This window comes from Gopherus flavomarginatus, chromosome 18, assembly GCF_025201925.1.
Source record: "Gopherus flavomarginatus isolate rGopFla2 chromosome 18, rGopFla2.mat.asm, whole genome shotgun sequence".
Lineage (NCBI taxonomy): Eukaryota > Metazoa > Chordata > Testudines > Testudinidae > Gopherus > Gopherus flavomarginatus.
The window spans coordinates 604911-630335 of NC_066634.1; the positions used below are offsets into that span (position 1 = coordinate 604911).

At 60.3% G+C, this 25425-nt stretch overlaps 2 protein-coding genes across 6 annotated transcripts in view; both read right to left on the reverse strand.

Moving 5' to 3' along the window:
* LOC127036993 (plexin-A3-like) overlaps nt 1-8491 on the reverse strand; it is a 36582-nt gene extending 28091 nt beyond the window's left edge. For all 5 annotated transcript variants that reach the window (XM_050928291.1, XM_050928292.1, XM_050928290.1 and 2 more), the window contains exons 1-3: nt 8461-8491; nt 3319-4550; nt 2114-2296 (exon numbers count right to left, since the gene is read on the reverse strand). In XM_050928291.1, coding sequence (XP_050784248.1) covers nt 2114-2296; nt 3319-4524 — 1389 coding nt within the window. In that variant the 5' untranslated portion in view covers nt 4525-4550; nt 8461-8491. The remainder of the gene's footprint in view (nt 1-2113; nt 2297-3318; nt 4551-8460) is intronic.
* Nucleotides 1-12939, reverse strand: part of LOC127036997 (protein FAM3A-like) — a 55846-nt gene extending 42907 nt beyond the window's left edge. Inside the window, exon 1 of the mRNA XM_050928301.1 lies at nt 12934-12939. The gene's annotated coding sequence lies outside the window, so the exon portion shown is untranslated. The remainder of the gene's footprint in view (nt 1-12933) is intronic.
* Nucleotides 12940-25425: the final 12486 nt, after the last annotated feature.

Consider the following 25425-nt stretch of genomic DNA (forward strand, 5'->3'; position numbering starts at 1 on the left):
GAGCTACCTCCCACCCCCCGAATTCTCCTCTGTGCACCCAGCCCCCCTCAGTCCCCAGCCCCTCCTCCCTCAGTCCCCCAGCTTCTCCCCTCCCCCTCCCCACCAGCCTAACTGAATTAGCCCCATTTACAGGCTGAGGGATTGCGGCCCGCCCCCAGGGGGGTCAGGAGTTCAGAGCTAGACAGGCGAGACCCCCCCACACGTAACCCAATTCCCTGGTCAGGGCCAGGGCAGCCAGCCTGACACTCCAGACACTGAGCCCCTGGGACTCCCCAGGCATGGCAGCTGGCAGGAAGAGAGGATGGAGGAGCTGTGGGGGGGCAGGGCTGGCTAGCAGGGACTGTGGGTCGGGAGTGAGGGGCACCGCAGAGCTGGGGGGGCAGGGCTGGGCTAACAGGGGCTGCGGGTCAAGAGTGAGGGGCACCGGCAGAGCTGGGGGGGCAGGGCCGGGCTAGCAGAGGCTGCAGGTCGGGAGTGAGGGGCACCGGCAGAGCTGGGGGGGCAGGGCTGGGCTAACAGGGGCTGCGGGTCAAGAGTGAGGGGCACCGGCAGAGCTGGGGGGGCAGGGCTGGCTAGCAGGGACTGTGGGTCGGGAGTGAGGGGCACCGCAGAGCTGGGGGGGCAGGGCTGGGCTAACAGGGGCTGCGGGTCAAGAGTGAGGGGCACCGGCAGAGCTGGGGGGGCAGGGCCGGGCTAGCAGAGGCTGCAGGTCGGGAGTGAGGGGCACCGGCAGAGCTGGGGGGGCAGGGCTGGGCTAACAGGGGCTGCGGGTCAAGAGTGAGGGGCACCGGCAGAGCTGGGGGGGCAGGGCTGGGCTAGCAGGGGCTGCGGGACGGGAGTGAGGGGCACCGGCAGGGCTCGGGGTGGGTGGGGGCCCTGGGCACTGTCCCCTCTCTGTGGTGCGGCCACTCTATGGTTAACTTTTGCCCAGACACATTTTCCACCCCAAACCGCCAACTTTTATGTTGGCTTTTTAAGAGCCAGTTTGGAAGGAACTGAGTTGGTTTGCGGGGAGTTGGGGGGGGCAGGAGGGGACCGCGCCCCATGGCGCTGAGCTGGCAGATCATCCACCCTCTCCCGCAGCCCTGCTGGTGCCCCTCACTCCTGACCCGCAGCCCCTCTGTTGTGTCCCCTTCCCGGCCGAGCAGCCTGAGACTGGCTGGGGCGAAGGAGGGGACCTGGCATGTCCCTTTGCTGCCCTGCTAATGTTCAATGGGCCCCAGCTCTGTCCTGGGGATGGGGGGTGGGGGCTGCCCCCCAACTCTGCTCTGTCAGGAGGACAGGGCTGGGAATACCCTCCCCTTCCAGGCATCAGATCTGGGGTGGGCACCGGCAGAGCTGGGCGGGGGAGCCCGGGGCTAGGGTAGCAGGGGCTGCGGGTCAGGAGTGAGGAGCATCAGCAGAGCTGGGGAGGCAGGGGGCTGCGGGTCAGGAGTGAGGGGCACCGGCAAGGCTGGGGAAGCCCAGGGCTGGGCTGGCAGGGGCTGCGGGTCAGGAGTGAGGGGCACCAGCAAGGCTGTGGGGGGGCAGGGCTGGGCTGGCAGGGGCTGTGGGTCAGGAGTGAGGGGCACTGGCAGGGTTGGGAGAGCCCAGGGCTAGGCTAGCAGGGGCTGCAGGTCTGGAGTGAGGGGCACCGGCAGAGCTGGAGGTCAGGGCTGGGCTGGCAGGGACTGTGGGTCGGGAGTGAGGGGCACCAGCAGAACTGGGGGAGCCCAGGGCTGGGCTAGCAGGGGCTGCGGGTCGGGAGTGAGGGGCACTGACAGGGTTGGGGGGGGAAGGGCTGGCAGGGGCTGCAGGTCGGGAGTGAGGGGCACCGGCAGAGCTGGGGGTCAGGGCAGGGCCGGCAGGGACTGCGGGTCAGGAGTGAGGGACACTGGCAGAGGTGGGGGTCAGGGCTGGGCTGGCAGGGGCTGCGGGTCGGGAGTGAGGGGCACCGGCAGAGCTGGGGGTCAGGGCTTGGCTGGCAGGGGCTGCGGGTCAGGAGTGAGGGGCACCGGCAGGGCTGGGGGGACAGACACATTTGGAGCCCCATGGGGACACCCCCTCCTGCGGTGGGGCGTTAGTGGGTGCGGGTGGGCGGAGACCCCCTCCCCTCCCCCGGCGCGTGCCCCACCTTTCTGAGGGTCCCGGCGCGGGTCCCCAGGAAGACGACCGAGTGGCCCTGGTACGTGTAGGCGGTGACGCTGGCCAGCCCCTCGCTGCGCTCGGCCAGCAGGGGTCGCCCCTCAATGACCTGCAGCCCCCCCAGCGGCTGGTTCAGCACCAACCCGCAGAAATTCCCATTGATCTGCATGGGCTGGGGAGAGAGGGGAGGTCAGGGACAGCCCCTCAAAACACCCTGCCCCCCACCTCCCAATAGCCCCCCCAGCCCCCCAAAACACCCTGCCCCCACCTCCCAATGGCCCCCCAGCCCCCCAATACACCCTGCCCCCCACCTCCCTATAGCCCCCAGCTCTCAATACAACCTGCCCCCACCTCCCCATAGCCCCCAGCCCCGAATACACCCTGCCCCCACCTCCCAATAGCCCCCAGCCCCCCAATGCACCCTGCCCCCACCTCCCAATAGCCCCCCAGCCCCCCAATGCACCCTGCCCCCACCTCCTAATAGCCCCCCAGCTCCCCAATACACCCTGCCCCCACCTCTCAATAGCCCCGCAGCCCCAATACACCCTGCCCCCACCTCCCAATAGCCCCCAGCCCCCCAATACACCCTCCCCCCACCTCCCAATAGCCCCCAGTCCCCTAATACACCCTGCCCCCACCTCCCAATAGCCCCCAGCCCCCCAATACATCCCCAGTCCCCACCCTCTCCATTGCCCCAAGATACTCTCACCACCTCCAGCCTCTACCTTTCCTCCCACTCCCGGGCTCTGGGAGGGGAAGGGGTCTGGTGGGTTAGAGCGAGGGGGTCTGGGAGCCCAGACTCCTGGGTTCTCTCTCTGGGAGGGGAGAGGGGGCTGGTGGGTTAGAACAGGGGGGCTGGGAGCCAGGATTCCTGGGTTCTCTCCCCGGCTCTAGGAGGGGAGAGGGGGCTGGGAGCCCGGACTCCTGGGTTCTCTCCCCGGCTCTAGGACAGGAGAGGGGGCTGGGAGCCCGGACTCCTGGGTTCTCTCCCCGGCTCTGGGAGGGGAGTGGGGGCTGGTGGGTTAGAACAGGGGGGCTGGGAGCCAGGACTCCTGGGTTCTCTCCCCGGCACTAGGAGGGGAGAGGGGGCTGGGAGCCCGGACTCCTGGGTTCTCTCTCTGGGAGGGGAGCCGGGCCGTGTGGCTAAGCGGGGGCTGCGCGAGGCTCCCGGACGCCTGGGTCACGCCTGGGTACCGTGTTGATGCAAGGCAGCTCCTTGTTGAGCAGCCAGGGCAGGGAGAGGTGCCCTTCGCCACGGTAGCAGCTCTGGATCCGCTCCTGGATGCGCCGATTGACCTCGTCCAGCGTGAAGAGGCAGAGCAGGCTCTGGCGGGGCGGTGCTGCCCGGTTCTTCTGGCCCTGGGCGAAGGCTGCGTAGAGCACGTCCTGCCCCTCAGCCAGCCCCAGTGCCCGCGCCAGCCGGCGCCCGGCCTTGGCCAGCCGGGCAGCCTGCACCAGGCGGTACTCCACCCCGGCGTGGGCGCAGCCCAGTGGGAACTCCACGTAGGAGTAGAACTCGGCATCGCGGGCGCAGAGCCGCACCAGCTTGGAGGAGAAGAAGCGCTCGGCCCCGGGGGCCACCCCGCCGCTGGGCCCCCCGCCCGGCCCCTCCAGTGCCGCCTGCTGCGTGTCCAGCTGCAGGGTGAGGAAGTAGACGAAGGCACTTGAGACGAAGGCCGAGACGTAGTAGATGTCGAAGGCCGGGTGCAGCGCCAGGGTGTCCGAGGGGACCTTGACCTGCGAGGAGACGAACTCGTCCTGGTAGACCAGGCTGAACATGTCGGGGCTGGCAGGGTCGGGCGCCAGGCGGCGGCTGGACAGGGTGGGGAAGTACTCGGAGCGCCCCTCCACCGAGGTGCCCACGAAGAGCCGGCTGGGCTGGCCCGGCTGCTCCAGGATCACGCCGGCCATGGCGTCGGCCTCGCGCCCGCCCGACAGGTAGTGCTCCTTGCGCTGGTGCGGCTCGCCCAGCTTGGCCAGGTCGCCCAGGCGCAGCAGCTGGCAGACGCCCTGCCAGACGCTGCCGCAGGCCACCAGCCGCCCGCCCGCGTAGTCCAGCAGCAGCAGCTTGTTGACATTGTCGGCCGGGGCCAGCGGGTGCTGGCAGAGCCGCACGGCGGGTGGCGGGTAGCACCGGGCGTCGTCCGGCACCGGCCCCGTCCCATGCACTCGCAGCTCGCTCAGGTTGGCCGCCAACTTGTAGACCCGGTTTACGGCGCCGGCAAATACCTCGCCCGTCTCGCGGTGCACCGCCAGGTGGGTCAGCCCCCCATCCGGCACCGAGAAGGAGGCCCGGGAGGCTGAGAGGGGAGGGAGCGGCGGAGGGGGGGACCCTGGCCGGACCAGGGGAGGCAGCAGCAGCAGCAGAGCCAGGGCCGCCAGCAGCAGTGGGGCGGCCATGGTGGGATGCTTGGGGGGCGGCAGGCCTGGAAGGAGGAGAGATGGGGGTGAGAGAGGGGTACCTCCCCCATGCCAGAGAGCCCCCCACCCAGCTGCCCACTTCCCCCTGGCTGACCCCCCAAAACCCACAGCCAGTTTGCCCACCCCCCAGCCCCCACTTCCCCATGGCTGACCCACAACACCCGCAGCCAGAGCACCCACCCCCAGCACCCCACTTCTGCATGGTTGACCCCCCAACACTCACAGCCAGAGCACTCACCTCCCAGCCCCCCACTTCCCCATGGCTGACCCCAACACCAGCAGCCAGAGCGCCCACCCCCAGCTCCCCACTTCCCCATGCCTGACCCCCAAACACCCACAGGCAGAGCACCCACCCCCAGCCCCCCACTTCCCCATGGCTGACCTCAAACACCAGCAGCCAGAGCGCCCACCCCCAGCTCCCCACTTCCCCATGTCTGACCCCCAAACACCCACAGGCAGAGCACCCACCCCCCAGCCCCCCACTTCCCCATGGCTGACCCCAAACACCAGCAGCCAGAGCTCCCACCCCCCAGCCCCCCACTTCCCCATGGCTGACCCCTAATACCCACAGCCAGAGCACCCATCCCCAGCTCCCCACTTTCCCATGCCTGACCCCCAACACCAGCAGCCAGAACTCCCACCCCCCAGCCTCTCACTTCCCCATGGCTGACTCCCAACACCCGCAGCCAAAGCACCCACCCCCCAGCCCCCTACTTCCCCACAGCTGACCCCCAACACCCACAGCCAGAGCGCCCAGCCCCAGCCCCCACTTCCAGACGACTGACCCCCAAACACCCACAGCCAGAGCTCTCACCCCCAGTCCCCCACTTCCCTATAACTGACCCCCAACTCTCCAGCCAGAGAGCCCACCCCAGCCCCCCACTTCCCCATGGCTGACCCCCAACCCTCCCCTAGGCTGAGAGCCCAACACTGATTTCCCTACACCCACAACCAGTGGTACTCCCAGCCCCCCGCTTTACCAGAACTGACCCCCCCAACACCCACAGCCAGAGAGCCCACCCCCCAGCCCCCCACTTCTCCATGGCTGGCCCCCCAACACCGACAGTCTGGGTCACCCAGACCCCCTTCCCCATAGCTGAACCCCCAACACCCAATCTCCTCAGCTAATTTGCCCCCTAGCCTCCCCATAGCAGACTCAGCCCTCCCACCCTACACAAGCCCCTGTCCCAACAGGGTTACCCCCCCTGGCCTGTGCCCCCCAATCCTCCCCACTTAGGGTCAACCCACCCCCCGGCTCATCTCCCCTATAACTGAAACCCTGCCCGTCTCCAGATCCCCAACCCACTCCAGATGGGGCTACTTCTGGGCCTAGGCTCGCCCCCATCATACCCCCCCCAGCTCCCTCCCCACTGGGCACTGAGGGCAGAGAGAGTGCCTCACCACCAGACACCCCCCGCCTTTCTTAGCACCCCCTCAACACCACCCACGCACACATGGATTCTTGTTAACACCCTGTGCAAGGAGTCAAAACACCCCTCCCTCGCAGCGCCAGGGTGGGGGGCTCGTGACCTGGAGAATGGGGAGGGGGGGCCCACAGTGCGGGTGGCAAGCAAGAGGGGAGAATCCCTGAGACTGGGATGGGTCAGAGGATTCCAAGCAACACGAGCCCCACAGCCCTTCCCAACACACCCAGGACCCCCAGCCCCAGCCCCCACAACACACACGGGTTCCCCATCATCACTAGACCCCCAGAGCCCCCCTCACTCCCCCTCAGGCCACAGCTCCTCCCACTCCCAGGCCCTGCCCCCACATATCCCAAGCCCCGCCCCCAGCTCCACCCCAATCACACCCCGCCCCACTCCCAGGGCTTAAGAGCCCTGAAAACAGGCCTGGGGCCTTCTAATGAGCCAGGGCTGGTGGAACCCTCTGATCCATGGGCTGCTGCCCCATACCTGCTTCCCCCAGGCTAAAGAGCCCAGCAGCTTGGGGGGGGCCTGGAGACCTCACTACAGCCCCCCTGAGCTGGCAGAGGGGTGAAGAAGACCAGGGGGAGCAGAGGTGAGGCTGGGGGGTGCCAGACCCTTACTTTTCACACTCACTTTAAGCAGTTCCCCCCCCCCCCCGTGAGATAACCACAGAGACATGGGTCAGAGGCTCCTACCAGCCCAGCCCCATAGGCCCAAGCCCCTTTCCCACCCAGCCCCACAACCTCTCTTCCCACCCTGGCCCCAGAGCCCCACAAGCTCAGCCCACAGCGTGTTACAACCACCCAGCAGATGTGAAGCTGACCCTGGCCCAGTCTTAGGGCCCAGCCTTAGGACCCAGCGCTTGCCCACCAGCTTTCTCTAAGCCCCCTGCCCACCCACCCCAGCTTTTGTCTCCCTCTGGGAGAGAGGATCCCAGTGCCCCAGAAAAGGGCCAGGAAAGACACAAGTCAGGTGCGCCCCCCCCTCCCCATTCCTGAACTACACCCCCATCCAGGGATCTGCAGGGAAATGGCTACCTGCTTTCCCCCAGCCCAACATTGCTATGCAGGAAAAAAACCCAGGAGTCCTGGCTCCCAGCCCACTGTCTGCTCTACCACCCCACCCCTCCCAGAGCTGGGGAGAAAACCCAGGAGTCCTGGCTCCCAGCCCCCCTCCATCCGACCCAGCTTAGTGCCCACCTAGGGTCAGGACCAAGGGGGGTTTTATGGGGGTAGATCCCCTCACTTCACTCTGCTGGGAGAATGGGCAGCTCAGACAGCCGTGGGGATGCCCCAGAGTGACACCCCCTGCAGCCCTCCACCTGACAACTTGGGTATGGGCCCCCCAGAGCAACAGCAGGCAGAGGGGCTGCACCCCCAGGGCTGAGAGGGAGTCCCCCAGTATGGGGGCTCTGCTCTCATCCCCCCAATCCTCCCTGCATGGGCTGATCTGGGGGCTGCCCCTCCCAGGCCCCCTGCTCCAATCCTAGGGGTGTCACCTCCCCACCCCAGTCCCTGACGCCCAAATCCTGGCCCTCCCCCCTATGCAGAGCCCCCTTCGCGCCGTGAGCCACCGGCTCCAAAGCACTGATCTGTGGGGGACTTACCCAATGAACGGAGCCCCACACACCCAGCATCCTCCAATGCACCGACCCCCCTCCCCGTGCACCGATCCTGGAGGCGCCCCCCAATGCACCGGCCCCCCGATCCTGGGGGTCCCTCCAATGCACCGACCCCCTCCCCGCACCCCTATGCCCCGATCCTGGGGTCCCCCCACTGCACCGAGCTCCCTCCCCGCCCCCCGTGCACCGATCCTGGGGTGCCCCCAATGCACCGACCTCCTCCCCGCCCCCCGATCCCGGGGATCCTCCCACTGCACCGACTCCCTCCCCGTGCACCGATCCTGGGGAGCCCCCAATGCACCGACCCCCCTCCCGCCACCCGATCCCGGGGATCCCCCCCACTGCACCGACTCCTTCCCCTCCCCCCGATCTTGGGGTCCCCCCACTGCACCGACCCCCTCCCCGCCCGCCGTGCACCGATCCTGGGGGGCCCCCACTGCACCGAGCTCCCTCCCCGCCCCCCGATCCTGAGGGGCCCCCCACTGCACCGACTCCCTTCTCGCCCCCCGTGCACCGATCCTGGGGGGCCCCCACTGCACCGACTCCCTTCTCGCCCCCCGTGCACCGATCCTGGGGGGCCCCCACTGCACCGACTCCCTCCTCGCCTCCCGTGCACCGATCCTGGGGGGCCCCCACTGCACCGAGCTCCCCTCCCGCCCCCCGATCCTGGGGGGCCCCCACTGCACCGAGCTCCCCTCCCGCCCCCCGATCCTGGGGGGCCCCCACTGCACCGAGCTCCCCTCCCGCCCCCCGATCCTGGGGTCCCCCCAATGCACTGACCCCCTCCCGCCCCCCGATCCTGGGGTCCCCCCAATGCACTGACCCCCTCCCGCCCCCCGATCCTGGAAGGCCCCGCCCCGGCTCTACCTGCAGCTTCAGCCGCGCGCCCCGCTCCGGCTCTGCCCCCTCCCCGCCCGGCCGGGCCCTTTAAACGCGGGCTGCACCATTGAGGCCGGGGGGGGGTGGGATTAGGGGCTGGGATGGGGGAGCTGCCCCAAGGGTCCCTCCCTGCGACCCCCTGATCCCGTCCTGCCCTGCTCCCCCTAGAACCCCCCTCGGGAGATGGGGCGTCAGGCGAGTCACCCCCCATCTCCTGAGCCCTCCCCCCGCTGCAGGAATGGATCAGCCCGATCATTCATTGCAGCCCCGCGGTCGCTGGCTGGAGCCACAGGGGGGCGAGTGTGCAAGGGGCTCGCGCGTGCCCGGAGTGTGCAAGGCCTGGCCCCACGCACCCTGCATCTCGGTTGTGCAAGGAGATATCTTGCACAGACTGTGTGCGAGGTGTTTTCACACACTCTGCTGTCTAGGTGTGCAAGGGGCTCGCATGCACTGTGACAGTGCAAGGCATTCACATTCCCCTGGTGCCCTGAGTCTACAAGGGGCTGTCACTCACTTGCACGCTGAGGGTGTGAGGCATTTTCACACATACTGCCTGCTGAACATGCGAGGGACTCACACCCTAAGTGTGCAAGGGCCTTACACACACCACACATGTGCAAGGCCTTTTCATGCACACCCTGTCACCTGGGTGTGTAAGAGATTCAGACACCCAGACACACTGCCCTTTGATTGTGCAAGGCCTCATCACACAGCCACTCCCCTGCAGACGGTGACTATCTCCAGGGGGTGCGAAACCACTGGCAGCCGGATAGGCAGAGTGAGGGATCCTGGTGTCCCCTCCTAGACACACCTGGGCAGAAAAGAGGCAGAGGAGGTGGGTCAGGGCCTGGCAGGACTCCTGGGTTCTATCCCCAGCTCTGTGAGGGGAGTGGCTTAGATGGGGGGGGTTGGGTGTCAGTGACTGATTCTGCCAGTGCCCCTCACTCCCAGCCCACAGCCACCTGCTAGCCCTGTCCCTCACCCAGCCCTGCAGGTGCCCCTCACACCCAGCACACACCCCCACCCGTGCCCCTCACTCCTGACCTGCAGCCCCTGCTAGCCCAGCCCTGCCGGTGCCCCTCACTCCCGACCCACAGCCCCTGTTAGCCCTGCCCCCGCCACCAGTCCCCTCACTCCCGAAATGCAGGCCCTGCTAGCACAGCCCCACCCCCACCGGTGCCCCTCACTCCCAACCTGAAGCCCCCTGCTGGCCCTGTCCCTCACCCACCCCCACCAGTGCCCCTCACTCCCAACCTGCAGCCCCTGCCAGCCTAGCCCTGCCGATGCCCCTCACTCCCAGCCCACAGCCTAGCCCAGCAGCCCTGCCGGTGCCCCTCACTCCTGACCTGCAGGCCCTGCTAGCCCAGCCCCCCCAGCTGCCAGTGCCCCTCACTCCCAGCCCACAGCCCCTGCCAGCCCCGCCCGCCCCCAGCCCTGCTGGTGCCCCTCACACCCAGCTGCCCCCTCACCAGTGCCTCTCACTCCCAACCTGCAGACCCTGCCAGCCCAGCCCTGCTGCGCTGGTGCCCCTCACTCCTGACCCACAGCCCTGGCTAGCCCAGCCCTGTGCTCCCACCAGCTCTGCCAGTGCCCCTCACTCCCGATCCTCAGCCCCTGCTAGCCCAGCCCTGCCGGTGCCCCTCACTCTCGACCCTCAGCCCCTGCTAGCCCAGCCCTGCCGGTGCCCCTCACTCCCGACCCGCAGCCCCCTGCCAACCCATCTGTTGCCTCCTTCTGGGGAGATCTGAGCCCAGGGGTCCCACCTGAGGAGCTCCCAGCCCCCCCCACTGATCCACTTCCCACTTGTTCCTCCCCCCATCCCCCTCCCTGGAGGCCCCCCCATTTCAGGGTGAGGAGGGGGAATCAGCACATGCTGCCACCGCGTGTTTCCATGGTGATGGAGCGAGGAGACAGAGGATGGACGCCATGGCAACGCCCCATGGGCACGGGAGGGGAAGGGATGGGGCAGCCAGCGGTGGGGCAGGGAGAGAGGACAGAGCTGGGGGGAAGGGGAGTGCTGGGCACAAAGGGGGGGAAGGGATGGGGCAGCTAGCAGGGGGCAGGGGGAGAGGACCATCTGTTGGGGGGGAAGGGGGGTGCTGGGCATGGAGGGGGGAAGTGGGGACAGGGGTAGAGGACAGAGCTGGGGAGAAGGGGGGCTCTGGGCATGGAGGGGGGATGTGGGGGCAGGGGGAGAGGATGGAGCTGGAGGGAATGGGGGCGCTGGGCATGGGGGGGAGATGCTGGGAGGTATTGGAGGACCCAGGCAAAGAAAGGGCTGAAAATTGAGGGGGGGGCTCATCACTCTAGAGATGGTGGGGATCTGGGGGGGGGGGATCAGTCAAAGTAGGGAGGCACATAGGGGGGAACTTAGGGCTGGATGGGATGGGGGGAGCCAGGCACTGGGGGTAGTTTTAGGGGGGAAATGGGGTGCTAGTCAGGGGGCACAGAGTCCCCATCTCTTCCTGTCCCCCCAGCCCTGCCCCCCCCCCCCCCGCAGCTGGCCTCTTACTGGTAGTTTCGGTCTTTTGCTATAAAAAACATTTTGCTCATTCACTGCCTGTGACTCACTGTGTGTGGGGGGTGTCAGTGGTTGGGGGGCTGGGCTGGTGTCCGGAGCCTGGTGTGTGTGTGTGGGGGAGGGCTAGGCGGGTGTCCCAGGCCCAGTTGGAGGGAGGAGGCCAGCCTGGGGCTGTGGTGGGGTGTTTGCGGATGGGTGGGTGTCAGGGGCGGGAGGCTGGACCAGTGTCCCAGGCCTGGTTGGAGGGAGTGGGCCGGCCTGGGGCTGTGGTGGGGTGTTTGCGGATGGGTGGGTGTCAGGGGCGGGGGGCTGGACCAGTGTCCCAGGCCTGGTTGGAGGGAGGGGGCCGGCCTGGGGCTGTGGTGGGGTGTTTGCGGCTGGGTGGGAATCGTAGGCCCATGTGGGGGGCAGGGGGCTGGCACTGCGATTCACCATCCCGCCTGCCATGTAAACAGTTGAAATGTAAAACCCCAGAGCTGCTGATAGGAAGCAGATGCGGCTCCGGAGCCAGGCCGGGCACGTGCCAAGGGCCTGGGCCAGGCGTGAGCCTGCGTGGCCGGGGCAAGGGACGGGGAGCGAGTGAGCCACGGGAGTGTGACCAGCGGGGTGGTGACTGAGCACCCGTGGGTGCAGGCACAAGTCTGCAAAGGAGGTGGCACGGTGGGTGTGTCAAGGCGCGGTGAGTGTGCACTGAGCATGCCAGAGGGTGATGGTGCAAAGGCAGGGGGAGCATGCCCTGAGTGCACTGGGCAAAGGCAGGGTGCTTGTGCAAAGGTGGGATGAGTGTGCACTGGGTGTGCCGGGGGATGAGCGTGCACTGGGCGTGCCCAGGAGGGCTCACTTGCTATGGAAGCACCAAGTAACATTTTTTTTCCTTTTAAGGTGTTTTTACAACATTATCATCAAAGGAAAATACCTTGGAAGGATCAGGGAACCCAGGAGTCTGGGCCCCGCCCTGCCCTCTTCCCCCCCCCCCCCGGCTCTGCCTTGGGGTGCGGCTGGCCGGGAGGGGGGTGTCTGGCCTGACTGCTCTGTGAGAGCGACGCTGCTGCCACCTGGTGTCTGTGAGGGCATCGGCGGGGCCAGGAGCACAGATTGTGTGTCCGCCCCCTCCCCGTGCCGGCTGGAGCCCAGGCTCCTGCGTTTTGCCCCAGCTTTGGGAGGGGCGGGGGGTTGGAGGGTGATAGCAGGAGGAGCTGGGAGCCAGGACTCCTGGGTTCTCTCCCGGCTCTTCCCCGAACCCCTCTCTGTCCCTCAGTCGTCCGCCCCTGCCCGTGGCTGGACAGGCTAGGACAGGGGTGGGCAAACTACACCCCGCAGGCCACATCCAGCCCTCCAGCTGCTTTAATCCGGACCTGGCGCTCCAGCTGGGGAGCGAGGTCGGAGGTCGCTCCGCATGCGTGTGCGGAGGCTCCTGGAAGCAGCAGCATGTCCCATCTCCGGCTCCTAGGTGTAGGGGCAGCCAGGGGTCTGCACACTGCCCCCACCCCAAGTGCCACCCCCACAGCTCCCATTGACTAGGAACTGCGGCGAATGGGAGCTGCAGGGGTGGTGCCTGTGTAGGGGGAAGTGCACAGAGCCACCTGGCTGCACCTCCACATAGGAGCCGGAGGGGGGACATGCTGCTGCTTCCAGCACCTGCTCGAGGTAAGCGCCACCCGCAGCCTGCACCCATGACTCCCTCCCATGCCCCTGCCCCAGCCCAGAGCCCCCACCTGCACCCTGAGCTCCTAATTTCTGGCCCCACCCCAGAGCCAGCACCCCCAGCCAGAGCCCTCACCCCCTCCTGCACCCCAAACCCAATTTCCTGAGCATTCATGGCCCACGGTACAATTTCTATACCCAGATGTGGCCCTCGGGCCAAAAAGTTTGCCCACCTTTGTACTAGGAACTCTTCTGGATGTGTGTGTGGGTCAGTGCAGAGCCCAGCTCATTGGGACCCCCCCCGCCCCCGATTTCAGCTACCGTAAGCCCGCTAATAATGAGCAGGTAATGGGGCTGTGGTCCCAGCTACCGTAATACTGCTAATTACTTGCATCCCGTAATGGAGCCTGGGTCCTGGCTACCATCACCCCATAAGACTGGCCTCCACTGCTGTAATGTGGCCAAGAATGTGCAGGCTAGACCGTCCCCCATCTTGGTTGGGCAAGCGCAATAGGTGAGATGGGAAATATGGGGCAGATCGTTAACAGTGGACGTGATTAGCCGCCGGCAGAGCAGAAATCTAGACTGGAGGTTCCCCTGGCAGGTCGGCTCCGGGAATTGGGGGGCCGTTCTCCAACTGATGTTACGATCACACTGGTCCTGTCTGTCCTTGGGCTCTAGGAATCTATAAAATAAATTGCCAATGTTAATGGGCAAGCAGGAAACCCTGATTTAAATCATTGATTCCTCTGGTGTCTCTCAGATCCTGCTCGGTCACTTTCTGAATGAAAGTTTTGTTCGTGGTGGCCGATAACCCCCTGCAGCCCTTGCGCCATTGTGCCAGCTGGACGAAATGCTGGCTCTGGACAATGATACAGTTCGATGGGTTTCTCCCAGTGCTTCATTTTCCCCCCTTTTCTGGTGTTAGAAAATGCTGAGTGATGCTTTTCTTGTTTCCTACCCGATGATTCCTTCTGGGGATTGTGTCCAGCTCCGTGTGGCTGGAAATTGAGTTCAGTGAGAAATGCACAGAAACAGCATTTAAATGTGTGGTTTGTTCTTCATCTACCCAGCACACTGAGAGTAGTTTTACTGAACAAAGTTTCTCAGTTTAAAGGCTGTTTCTCCTTAAAGCTAACCAATTTCTTCAACAAAGGCAGAATGGTTGGTGAGTGAATTGAGCCGGCTGCGTTTGGTCACCAGGCCCTTGGTAATGTTAGAAGTAGTACCTTCATCTTTTCACACCTCATTTTATTCATAGATCAGAAGAGGGAAGCCAATTTTCCTGCTTTTTTACAGCTCTCCGTCTGTGTGTTCTCTTTGCCCGAGCCCATGACTGAACTGAACGAGCTGAATAGATGGAACCGAAGAAAATGTCATCTCTGCAGGAGGCGAGCGCCGTACAAAGCTGGTTCAACCCTTCACTAGCTGCTGGTTCTGGGTGCTGAGCCGGGACTCCAGCCAGGGCAGTGGGTAGACGTTTGAGAAAAGGTGAGCAGTAAACCTGAGCCGCTTCACGTCCTCTTGTGCTAGAGGAAAGTTAGTGACTTCAGTGGAGGGCAGGGAGTTGAGGCCTGAACGTGGGTTGTGTCAACATCAGACCAGGAATATATTTCATGTAACTGGTTACACTATGGGGTGGGGGGGGCGGTTGTTCACCTCAGAGGAGCCTAAATGTTGGACTTGCGCATCTCAGGCACCTTGTGAACATAGCCCAAAATGTTCCGGGGGCCTCTGCGTGCAAAAGGAGGTGGCCGAGAGCTCCTGGCCCTGAGAAGTGTCCCACAGGCCACTGTCGGATGGTGCTTGCTGTGCGCATTCAGGGATTGCCAGGCGCTGGGACTCCCCCCCACCCCGGGAAGCTGCTTGTTGGGCTTTGCACGCAGCGGCCCTGAGGTTTGACTCTGCCAGGTTGGCTGTGAACTTGGGCCAGATTGTCATAAACAGATTGTTAAGGGTTAATGTCTCTCGTACCTGTAAAGGATTACAAGCAGGGAACGGGACACCTGACCAGAAGACAAGATACTTTTAAATTTGGGCGGAGGGAAGCTTTTGTGTGTGTTCTTTGTTCGTTGTGTGTTCTTCTCTCGGAGGGTCTGAGAGAGACCAGACATTACTACAGGCTCTCTAAGTTTCTTGTACAAATAGTAAGTAAAAATAGGCAGTTTAGGCTTTTTGATTGTTTTACTCTATTTGCAATTGTGGATCTGGCTGGTTAACTTTTATATGTGTAGTTGCTGGGAATATTTTGATTTGTATTGGTAGTGGGGGGAAAGTCTCTTTCTGGTGTCTGTAAGCTATAGGACCCTGTAATAGTTACATCTTGAAGTTACAGAGATAATTCTTTACTTTTTCCTTTCTTTTATTAAAAGGTTTCTTTTTAGAGAACCTGATTGATTTTTTTTTTCTTGTCTCCCTTGTTTTATTCCAGGGGATTGGGATAATTTACCAGGACAGGTGGGGGAGACGGGAGGGGGAGAGAGAGAATCTCTCTGTTTTCCTTGAATCTGTTTGCCACTTTGTGGAAGGGAAGGGAGATGCTTCTCTGTATGGTGATTTAGAGGTTGGATCAGTGTCTCTCAGGATAGCCCAGGGAGGGAAATTCTGGGAGGGGGAAAGGTGGAGGAATGGTTTATTTCTCCTTGTTTTAAGAACCCAAGGGATCTGGGTTCTTGGGGTCCCCAGGGAAGGTTGGGGAGGTCAGAGTGCCCCAAAACACTATATTTTTGGGTGGTGGCAGTGCTATCAGATCTAAGCTGGTAATTAATCTTAGAGGATTCAGGTGCTAGTATCTCATTTTCTGAACTCTAAGGTTCAGATCTGAGAAGGAATGCTATGACAAGAGTTCAGCTGAGAGGCAGGGAGAAGAGGGGGAGGGTTATGCCCCAAATCAGCCCGGTTCCCCCCAAAGTGGGTCTGGGCAAGGGGTGAACACGTGTGGCAGGCTGGGGCCTAACAGGGAGCGGTGTTTGGCAGCACTGCGGTAAGCCCGGCCCCTCAGGATCCCTGGCTGCTGCCATGTCCCTTTCCATAGCTCCTGATGCCAGCAGGGAGCAGCGTGATGACCCAGTGTGAGCCACGTGGCGTGGGCCAGGGACCTGCCCCGAACGAGCTCCTGGTCGGATGTGAGCTGGGCTCTCAGGAAAATGGCCAGGGATGGGAACCCTCCACAGCCTTGGGAACTCGCTCCTGGGCTTAGCTGCTGAATTCGTCCCATGTCAGCTCCCAGGGCCGTGGGAGACCTGGATCCAGTGCTCACTGGGCTCTTTATCGATATTTGGTCCCCAGGCAGGTACCTGCAGATGGTGGTCAAGTCACCCCCCCCCCAAAACCGATGGAGCGGCCCCCTCCAGAGCCCTTTTTCTGACCCTTCAGTTCCTCCACAACTCTTCTTGGAGCCTCTCCAACAGATCCCCGGCCTTGTGGAGCTGCGGGTACCAGAACCAGAGCCGGGACCCAGCAGCATCTACGCCAGCACCGAACACAGAGGTAAAATAACCTCCTTGCTGCTATGAGAGAGCCCCCAGTTTGTGCAGGCCAGGGCGGTGGCGGCATTGCACTGGGAGCTCCTATTCCCACGGCCCCCAGATCTTTTCCAGAGCTGCCGTGTCCCAGGAGAGCTCCCAGCCTCGGAGCACGGCCCACGTGCTGCATCCCTATTGTGTTAAATGCATCTCACTGGCTTGCACCCAGCTGATTCAGGTTGCTGTGGGTCGGGGCCTGTCCTCTTGGTTATTTACCAGCACCCAGCACTTGGGTCATCCGTGATTGTTGTATGTTTTCTTCCAGCTCACTGATGAAAAAGCGAAACAGCCCCTGGCCAAGAAACAATCCCATCAGCAGGACCCCAGTAGCCTCCGCCTGCTTGCTCCAGGCTGGTTTCCTGTTCTCAGCTACATTCTGAGACCAAGCACTTAGTACATTTAATGTTGGACTGGGAGTCTTTACTTACCCAGGTCATCCCATTTACCCTTTTCAAACACTGGTACAATGTTCTTTCCTCCACACTTCTGGAACTTCCCCAGTTTTCAATAGTTGTTGACCATCACCATTAATGGCCCAGTGAGTTTCTCAGCCAGCTCTTTTAAAACTCTTGGTTATGTGGACCTGCTGATTTTAAAAAGGTTTCTGAAGTTATAGAATGGAAAATGTTTCATTATATGCTATGGCTCCCTGTAGCGAGGGGGCCCCACTCCCCCGTGCTCCTGAGGGACATAGGCCAGAGAAGGGGTGCCCATGGGCGAAGGCGCCGCCGCCTGTCCCCGCCCCCTGGAAGTCAATGAGTGGGACAGGAAGTCCAAGGCCCGTCCTGCCTGTCCCCGCCACCTGGAAGTCAGGGGGCGGGACCGGAAGTACAAAAAGCCTGGCCCCAGGCTCAGTTAGGAGGAGGCTGCGAGAGAAGGCAGACGCTAGGGCCTGAGCTCCTGCTGGGCCCGGCCTACCGCGTGCCCGGTACTCAGAGGGGTACTGGCCTGACCTCCCCTGGGGCCAGTGCTCGGCCTGTGGAGGAGCTGTCTGGACCTCCCGACGCCCCGAGGAGTGGACCGGACCTCCCGACGCCCGGTGCCCCGAGGAGTGGACCGGACCGCCCGACGCCCCGAGGAGTGGACCGGACCTCCCGACGCCCCGAGGAGTGGACCGGACCGCCCGACGCCCGACGCCCCGAGGAGTGGACCGGACCTCCCGACGCCCGGTGCCCCGAGGAGTGGACCGGACCTCCCGACGCCCCGAGGAGTGGACCGGACCTCCCGACGCCCGACGCCCCGAGGAGTGGACCGGACCTCCCGACGCCCCGAGGAGTGGACCGGACCTCCCGACGCCCCGTACCCCGAGGAGTGGACCGGACCTCCCGACGCCCCGAGGAGTGGACCGGACCTCCCAAGGAGTGGACCGGACCGCCCGACGCCCCGAGGAGTGGACCGGACCGCCCGACGCCCCGAGGAGTGGACCGGACCTCCCGAGGAGTGGACCGGACCGCCCGACGCCCCGTACCCCGAGGAGTGGACCGGACCGCCCGACGCCCCGAGGAGTGGACCGGACCTCCTGACGCCAGACACCCTGAGGAACCCATGCTCTGGGACCCCCCAGACTACGCTGGCAGAGGGCAGGTACCCAGTGAGGGGGAGGTTGGAAGTGGCCCGGGGGCAGCTGACCCCAGTCAGGCTGCAGGCTCACCTGAGCCAATGGCAGTGTGTTTCGATCAGGATCCCCCACTGACCGCTAGCGGTGTTGACCGCTACTAGGGCCCTGGGCTGGAATGTAGTGGAGTGGTAGGGCCTGCGTTCCCCCTGCCACCCCTTCAAGGGTGGCAGCCTTCCCCTCCCCTGACCGGTGGAAGCTATATACTGTTCCCCTGTCGCTCAGCCCTTGCTGAAAGGCCTGAGCGTAGACTGTGTGTGTCACCCCGCCCTGCCCAAGGGCCTGGGCCACTTGCTAACTGTTGTGGGTTCAATCCGCCCCGCAGCAAGGGACGGGCCCCGAATCGACGGAGCGAAGTGGGCCAGCATGGCTCCCCTCCGCCCGCAAGGAGGGTTGCGCCCCGGCGCTGCTCGACTACACTACCTCATGTATTTTTCTTAAACAGGACAGAAATATTAATTGGACACTTCTGCCGTTTCTGCATCATTGACATCTCTGCTACCATAGAGTTCTCCTGGTCTCCTTTGCTTCCCTCATCAATTTTCTACATTTCCTAGTTCCTAATTATATCTTCATTACTGTCATCTCCCCTTTATTCCATTAGTTATATATATATTTTTCCTCCTCTTGCTGCAAATCTCTGATCAGACCTGTAACCTCCACCTCTGTCAGCGCCAGCCAGGGAAAATTCCATTGCTTAATGGGCCAGGACTGAGGCCCTAAACCAGCCCCTCTTGCATGTTTCTGATCCATTGCGCCTGAGTGGCAGATGTCACCTCCGAGCTGTTGGGATGCTGCCATGCTTGGAGCTGGGGATGTGATGGGGGAGTTTTCCATCCTTTAGCTTGAAATGCACACGCTTTTTTACCAACCCCCCCGACACCACTGCCTGCCTCCCCCGGACAATAGTGTGTTGGGTGATGGGGGGGACACGCACAGTTCACTATTGCCCCCCTGGTCAATAGCGTGTTGGGTGGTAAGGGGGGGACATGCACGGTTCACTATTGCCCCTCCTGGACAATAGCGTGTTGGGTAATAAGGGGGGGACACGCACAGTTCACTATTGCCTCCCCCGGACAATAGCGTGTTGGGTGATAAGGGGGGGACACGCACAGTTCACTGTTGCCCCCCCCGGACAATAGCGTGTTGGGTGATAAGGGGGGGGGACACGCACAGTTCACTATTGCCTCCTCCGGACAATAGCGTGTTGGGTGATAAGGGGGTGGACACGCACAGTTCACTGTTGCCCCCCCCAGACAATAGCGTGTTGGGTGATAAGGGGGGGACACGCACAGTTCACTATTGCCTCCCCCGGACAATAGCGTGATGGGTGATAAGGGGGGGACACGCACAGTTCACTGTTGCCCCCCCCGGACAATAGCGTGTTGGGTGATAAGGGGGGGGACACGCACAGTTCACTATTGCCTCCTCCGGACAATAGCGTGTTGGGTGATAAGGGGGTGGACACGCACAGTTCACTGTTGCCCCCCCCAGACAATAGCGTGTTGGGTGATAAGGGGGGGACACGCACAGTTCACTATTACCCCCTCCCCGGACAATAGCGTGTTGAGTGATAAGGGGGGGACACGCACAGTTCACTATTGCCCCCCCCCGGACAATAGCGTGTTGGGTGATAAGGGGGGGACACGCACAGTTCACTGTTGCCCCCCCCCAGACAATAGCGTGTTGGGTGATAAGGGGGGGACATGCACAGTTCACTGTTGCCCCCCCCGGACAATAGCGTGTTGGGTGATAAGGGGGGGGTTAGCATGAAAAACCTCCAAGCTTAGTTACCAGCTTGGACCTGGTATTGCTGCCACCACCCAAAAAATTAGAGTGTTTTGGGGCACTCTAGTCCCCCCAAAAACCTTCCCTGGGGACCCCAAGACCCAAATCCCTTGAGTCTCACAACAAAGGGAAATAACTCTTTTCCCTCCCCCCCTCCAGGTGCTCCTGGAGAGATACACAGAAGCAACCTCCGACACTCTTTAGCGCTTGCCAGAGAAAACCTAAAGGATGCTCAGGAAGAGCAAAAGGCCTGGTATGACAGACATGCCAGAGAACGTTCCTTCAAGGTAGGAGACCAGGTTATGGTCTTGAAGGCGCAACAGGCCCATAAGATGGAAGCATCATGGGAAGGGCCATTCACGGTCCAAGAGCACCTGGGAACTGTAAACTACCTCATAGCATTTCCCAATTCCTCACTAAAACCTAGAGTTTACCATGTTAATTCTCTCAAGCCTTTCTATTCCAGAGACTTACAGGTTTGTCAGTTTACAGTCCAGGGAGATGATGCTGAGTGGCCTGACGGTGTCTACTACGACGGGAAAAAAGATGGTGGCGTGGAAGAGGTGAACCTCTCAACCACCCTGGAACGTCTGCAGCGGCGACAAATCAAGGAGCTGTGCACTAGCTTCGCCCCATTGTTCTCAGCCACCCCATGACGGACTGAACGGGCATACCACTCCATTGACACAGGTAATGCTCACCCCATTAGAACCCCACCCTATCGGGTGTCTCCTCATGCCCAAGCTGCTATAGAACGGGAGATCCAGAACATGCTATAGATGGGAATAATCCGCTCATCTACCAGTGCATGGGCATCTCCAGTGGTTCTGGTACCCAAACCAGATGGGGAAATACGCTTTTGCGTGGACTACCGTAAGCTAAATGTGGTAACTCGTCCAGACAACTATCCAATGCCACGTACCGATGAGCTATTGGAAAAGTTGGGACGTGCCCAGTTCATCTCTACAATAGACTTAACCAAGGGGTACTGGCAAGTACCGCTAGATGAGCCTGCCAAGGAGAGGTCAGCATTCGTCACCCATGCGGGGGTGTATGAATTTAATGTCCTTCCTTTCGGCCTTCGAAATGCACCCGCCACCTTCCAGAGGCTGGTAGATGGTCTACTAGCAGGACTGGGAGAATTTGCAGTTGCCTACCTCGATGATGTGGCCATTTTTTCAGACTCCTGGCCCGAACACCTACTACACCTGGAAAAGGTCTTTGAGCGCATCAGGCAGGCCGGACTAACTGTTAAGGCCAAAAAATGTCAAATAGGCCAAAACAGAGTGACTTACCTGGGGCACCAGGTGGGTCGAGGAACCATAAACCCCCTACAGGCCAAGGTGGATGCTATCCAAAAGTGGCCTGTCCCAAGGTCAAAGAAACAGGTCCAATCCTTCTTAGGCTTGGCCGGGTACTACAGGCGATTTGTACCACACTACAGCCAAATCGCTGCCCCACTGACCGACCTGACCAAAAAGACCCAGCCAAATGCAGTTAACTGGACTGATGAGTGTCAAAAGGCCTTTACCCAGCTTAAGGCGATGCTCATGTCTGACCCTGTGCTCAGGGCCCCCGGACTTTGACAAGCCATTCCTAGTAACCACGGATGCATCTGAGCGTGGTATAGGAGCAGTGCTCATGCAGGAAGCAACAGATCACAACTTCCATCCTGTCGTGTTTCCCAGCAAGAAACTGTCTGAGAGGGAAAGCCACTGGTCAGTCAGCGAAAAGGAATGCTACGCCATTGTGTACGCCTTGGAAAAGCTACGCCCATATGTTTGGGGATGGCGGTTCCAGCTACAAACTGACCATGCTGCACTAAAGTGGCTTCATACTGCCAAGGGGAACAAGAAACTTCTTCGTTGGAGTTTAGCTCTCCAAGATTTTGATTTTGAAATTCAGCACATCTCAGGAGCTTCTAACAAAGTAGCTGATGCACTCTCCCGTGAGAGTTTCCCAGAATCTAGTAGTTAAAAACTGTTCTTAAAATGTAGAAGTCTGTTAGTTATATACTTAGTGGTATATGTAAAGGTGCATGTGTTGTATTAATCTGTTTATTTTAAAGTTCTAGAAGGAAATCGCCGCCAGTGAGCTTCCCCACTGTCTGCAATTTGGGGGGCGTGTCATAAACAGATAGCTAAGGGTTAATGTCTCTTTCACCGGAAAAAAAAGTAACCTGAAGCACCTGACCAGAGGACCAATCAGGAAACAGGATTTTTTTCAACTCTGGGTGGAGGGAAGTTTGTGTCTGAGTTCTTTGTCTTCTGCCTGAATCTCTCTCAGCTAGAGAAGGATTTTTCTATTTCCTGCTTTCTGATCTTCTGTTTCCAAGTTGTGAGTACAAAATGGTTTGTTGTTTTGTATTTACATGTCTATAGTTGCTGGAGTGCTTTGAATTGTATTCTTTTGAATAAGGCTGTTTATTCAATATTTCTTTTAAGCAATTGACCCTGTATTTGTCACCTTAATACAGAGAGACCATTTGTATGTATTTTTCTTTCTTTTTATATAAAGCTTTCTTTTAAGACCTGTTGGAGTTTTTCTTTAGTGAGGAACTCCAGGGAATTGGGTCTGCAGCTCACCAGGGAATTGGTGGGAGGAAGAAGTCAGGGGAAAACCTGTGTGTGTTAGATGTACTAGCCTGACTTTGCATTCACTCTGGGTGAGGGGGGAAGAGAGATTGACTCTTGGTAATTGTTCTCCAGGCTGGGAACGGGGAGGGTGGACTCCCTCTGTTTAGATTCACGGAGTTTGCTTCTATGTCTCTCTCCAGGAACACCTGGAGGGGGGAAGGGAAAAGGTTTATTCCCCTTTGTTGTGAGACTCAAGGGATTTGGGTCTTGGGGTCCCCAGGGAAGGTTTTTTGGGGGGGACCAGAGTGCCCCAAAACACTCTAATTTTTTGGGTGGTGGCAGCAGTACCAGGTCCAAGCTGGTAACTAAGCTTGGAGGTTTTCATGCTAACCCCCATATTTTGGACGCTAAGGTCCAAATCTGGGACTAGGTTACTGACACACGCACAGTTCACTATTGCCTCCCCCGGACAATAGCGTGTTGGGTGATAAGGGGGGGACACGCACAGTTCACTATTGCCTCCCCCAGACAATAGCGTGTTGGGTGATAAGGGGGGCACACGCTCAGTTCACTATTGCCCCCCCTGGACAATAGCGTGTTGGGTGATAAGGGGGGGACATGCACAGTTCACTGTTGCCCCCCCGGACAATAGCGTGTTGGGTGATTGGGGGGGGGAGACGCACAGTTCACTATTGCCCCCCCCGGACAATAGCGTGTTGGGTGATGGGGGGGGACACGCACAGTTCACTGTTGCTCCCCCCCCCCCCCCCCGCTTGGCCTCATGCTGGTTTCAGTGGACTCTAAGGGCAGTGCTGGGGGGGGGGTGTTCCTGACCTGACCCCCCCCCCCAGGAATTACGCTGCTGCAGAGACATGGGGGGCGGGGCCAGACCTGCCCCCCCCCCATCAGAGTGAACCTACCTAAGCCCCACCCCCCTTGCCACCTGGGGGGGGTCTCTGCACGAGGCTGCCCGAGCCGCGCATGCGCAGTGGGGAGCAGCACGGGGCGCTCCCATTGGCCGGCGCTGGGTGGGCGGGGCCGGGAGGCGGCCAATGGCGCGGCGCGGCGGGGGGATAAAGCCGAGGGCGGCCCCCGCGCGGGGAGCGGCGGCGGCTGCTGCCTCCGGAGCAGGGAGGAGGGGGCGGGGCTGCCGGGGCCCCAGGCGTCCGGGGCCGGAGTCCGGCGGGGCCGCTTCGCCGCCGCCTCTCGGGGGCAGCGCTGGAGGAGCGCGGTGTGATTGCAATGGGGGCAGCGCGGTGTATGGGGGGGGCAGGTTGAGGCAGCGCGGTGTATGGGGGGATTGCAATGGGGCAGCGCGGTGTATGGGGGGGAGGATTGGGGCAAAGCAGTGTATGGGGGCGGGCGGGCTGAGGCAGCGCGGTGTGTGCGGTGTATGGGGGGATTGCAATGGGGCAGCGTGGTGTATGGGGGGTGGGATTGCAATGGGGGGCAGGAGCGCAGTATTGTCAGGGCTGGTGCTACCATTTAGGCAGCCTAGGCAAATGGCCCTGTGCATGGGGGGGCGCCCGCAGGAATTGCAATGGGGTGTGACAGGAAATCAGGTTTTACTGCAGGGCACAGGCAAGTGATCACAGCCTGGCTTCAGCAAGGGCGAGTAGTGATCAATGGCTCCATGATGACATACCAGGTCAGAGCAAAGGTCCCTTTTATTTACTTATTCCCATAATACCTTTTCCTTATCCACTTTCTCCCCATCACTTAATCATCAGATTCTGACCAGAAGACAAGATACTTTTAAATTCAGGTGGAGGGAAGCTTGGGTTTGAGTTCTTTGGGCTTCTCTCAGACCCACTCAGAGAAGACCAGACATTACTAGAGGCTCTTTAATTGTTTTACTCTATTTGCATGTGTGGATCTGGGTACGGGGGGGGGGGGGTCTCTTTTTGGTGTCTGGTCTGTAAGCTATAAAACCCTGTAATAGTTACAGAGATAATTCTTTTAAAAAAAAAATATATTAATCTCTGTTTGCCTCTTTGTGGAAGAGAAGGGAAATGCTTTATTTCTCCTTGTTTTAAGAACCCAAATTATTCAAGGCAGGGGAAAATTGAAGCCAAATGGATGAAAGCAGATTTAAAAAAAAAAATGCTATGACAACTACACATCACTTCTGACATACATATGGAGGTGCAACCCCCTACCTAGAATCATAATCCAAGATCAATTGCCCAAATTAAACTATCCTATCATAAAAGTCTTTTGCCCCCACTACTTCCCTCTTCCATTCCTCGGATCATCCTAGTAGCATGTCTCTGGACCTTGAGTTCATCGTTCTTGAACATGGGACACCAGAACTGCAATTGGCGGCTCATAGTCATCCTGCTATTATTTATTAATCCCTAAGTGCATGACCTTGCACCTGTCCTCCACAAACTTTATTAGCACATTCTTTCACGTGCCAGTTCCTTTAAATGCCTAGGTTGTCCTTAACCTCCATTCCAGAACCTTTTACTATTGGTTTTGATTCCCTTAGCAAGGTCCAGTTCAATGTGGCTTTTAGCCTTCCTCACTTTATCCCTACATGTTCTGACCTCACCAAGCTGCTTTCTCCTAATCCCCTCTCTGAGTTGCTTGCTCATCCAGGTTGGCCTACAACTCCTGCCTATGGTTTTCGAGAAATCGAAAACCATAATCTGAGATCTACATTTGTTTATCCTTCCACTTCCATCTAGTTTGAACTGAATCAGCTCATGATCACTCAAACCAAGGTTATCCCCTACCACCATTTCTTCTACGAGGTCCTCACTGCTCACGAAAACCAAATCTATAAATGGCATCCCCTCTCATAGGTACTTCATATCCATATCCCAGTCAGATCCCAGCGGTCTGTAGCACACTCCAAGCACTATCTCAGGGGAAGCTCTAGTTGCTTTTTTACCCAGACAGACTCTGTCTTATCCATTCCATCGCTTCTTATTTCATTACAGTTAATCTCATCGTTGATGTACAAGGCTACTCCACCACCTTTGCCTTTCTTCCTGTCTTTTCTAAACAGCACATAGCCTTCAGTACCTGTACTCCAGTCATGACTACTATTCCACCAGGTTTCTGTTATCCCTATAATATCCGGTTTCACTTCCTGCTCCAGTTCCTCCATCTTGTGTTACCTAGGCTCCTTGCATTAGTGTACAGACATTTCTACTCCACTATTCCTCCTTGGATCAATTCTTTGGTCCACAAGCATATCCCCTCTCACTTTGTTTACTTCCCAAACGCATCACAATGGGCTCAAACATTCCCCCCAACACAAGACAATCACAGACAGGG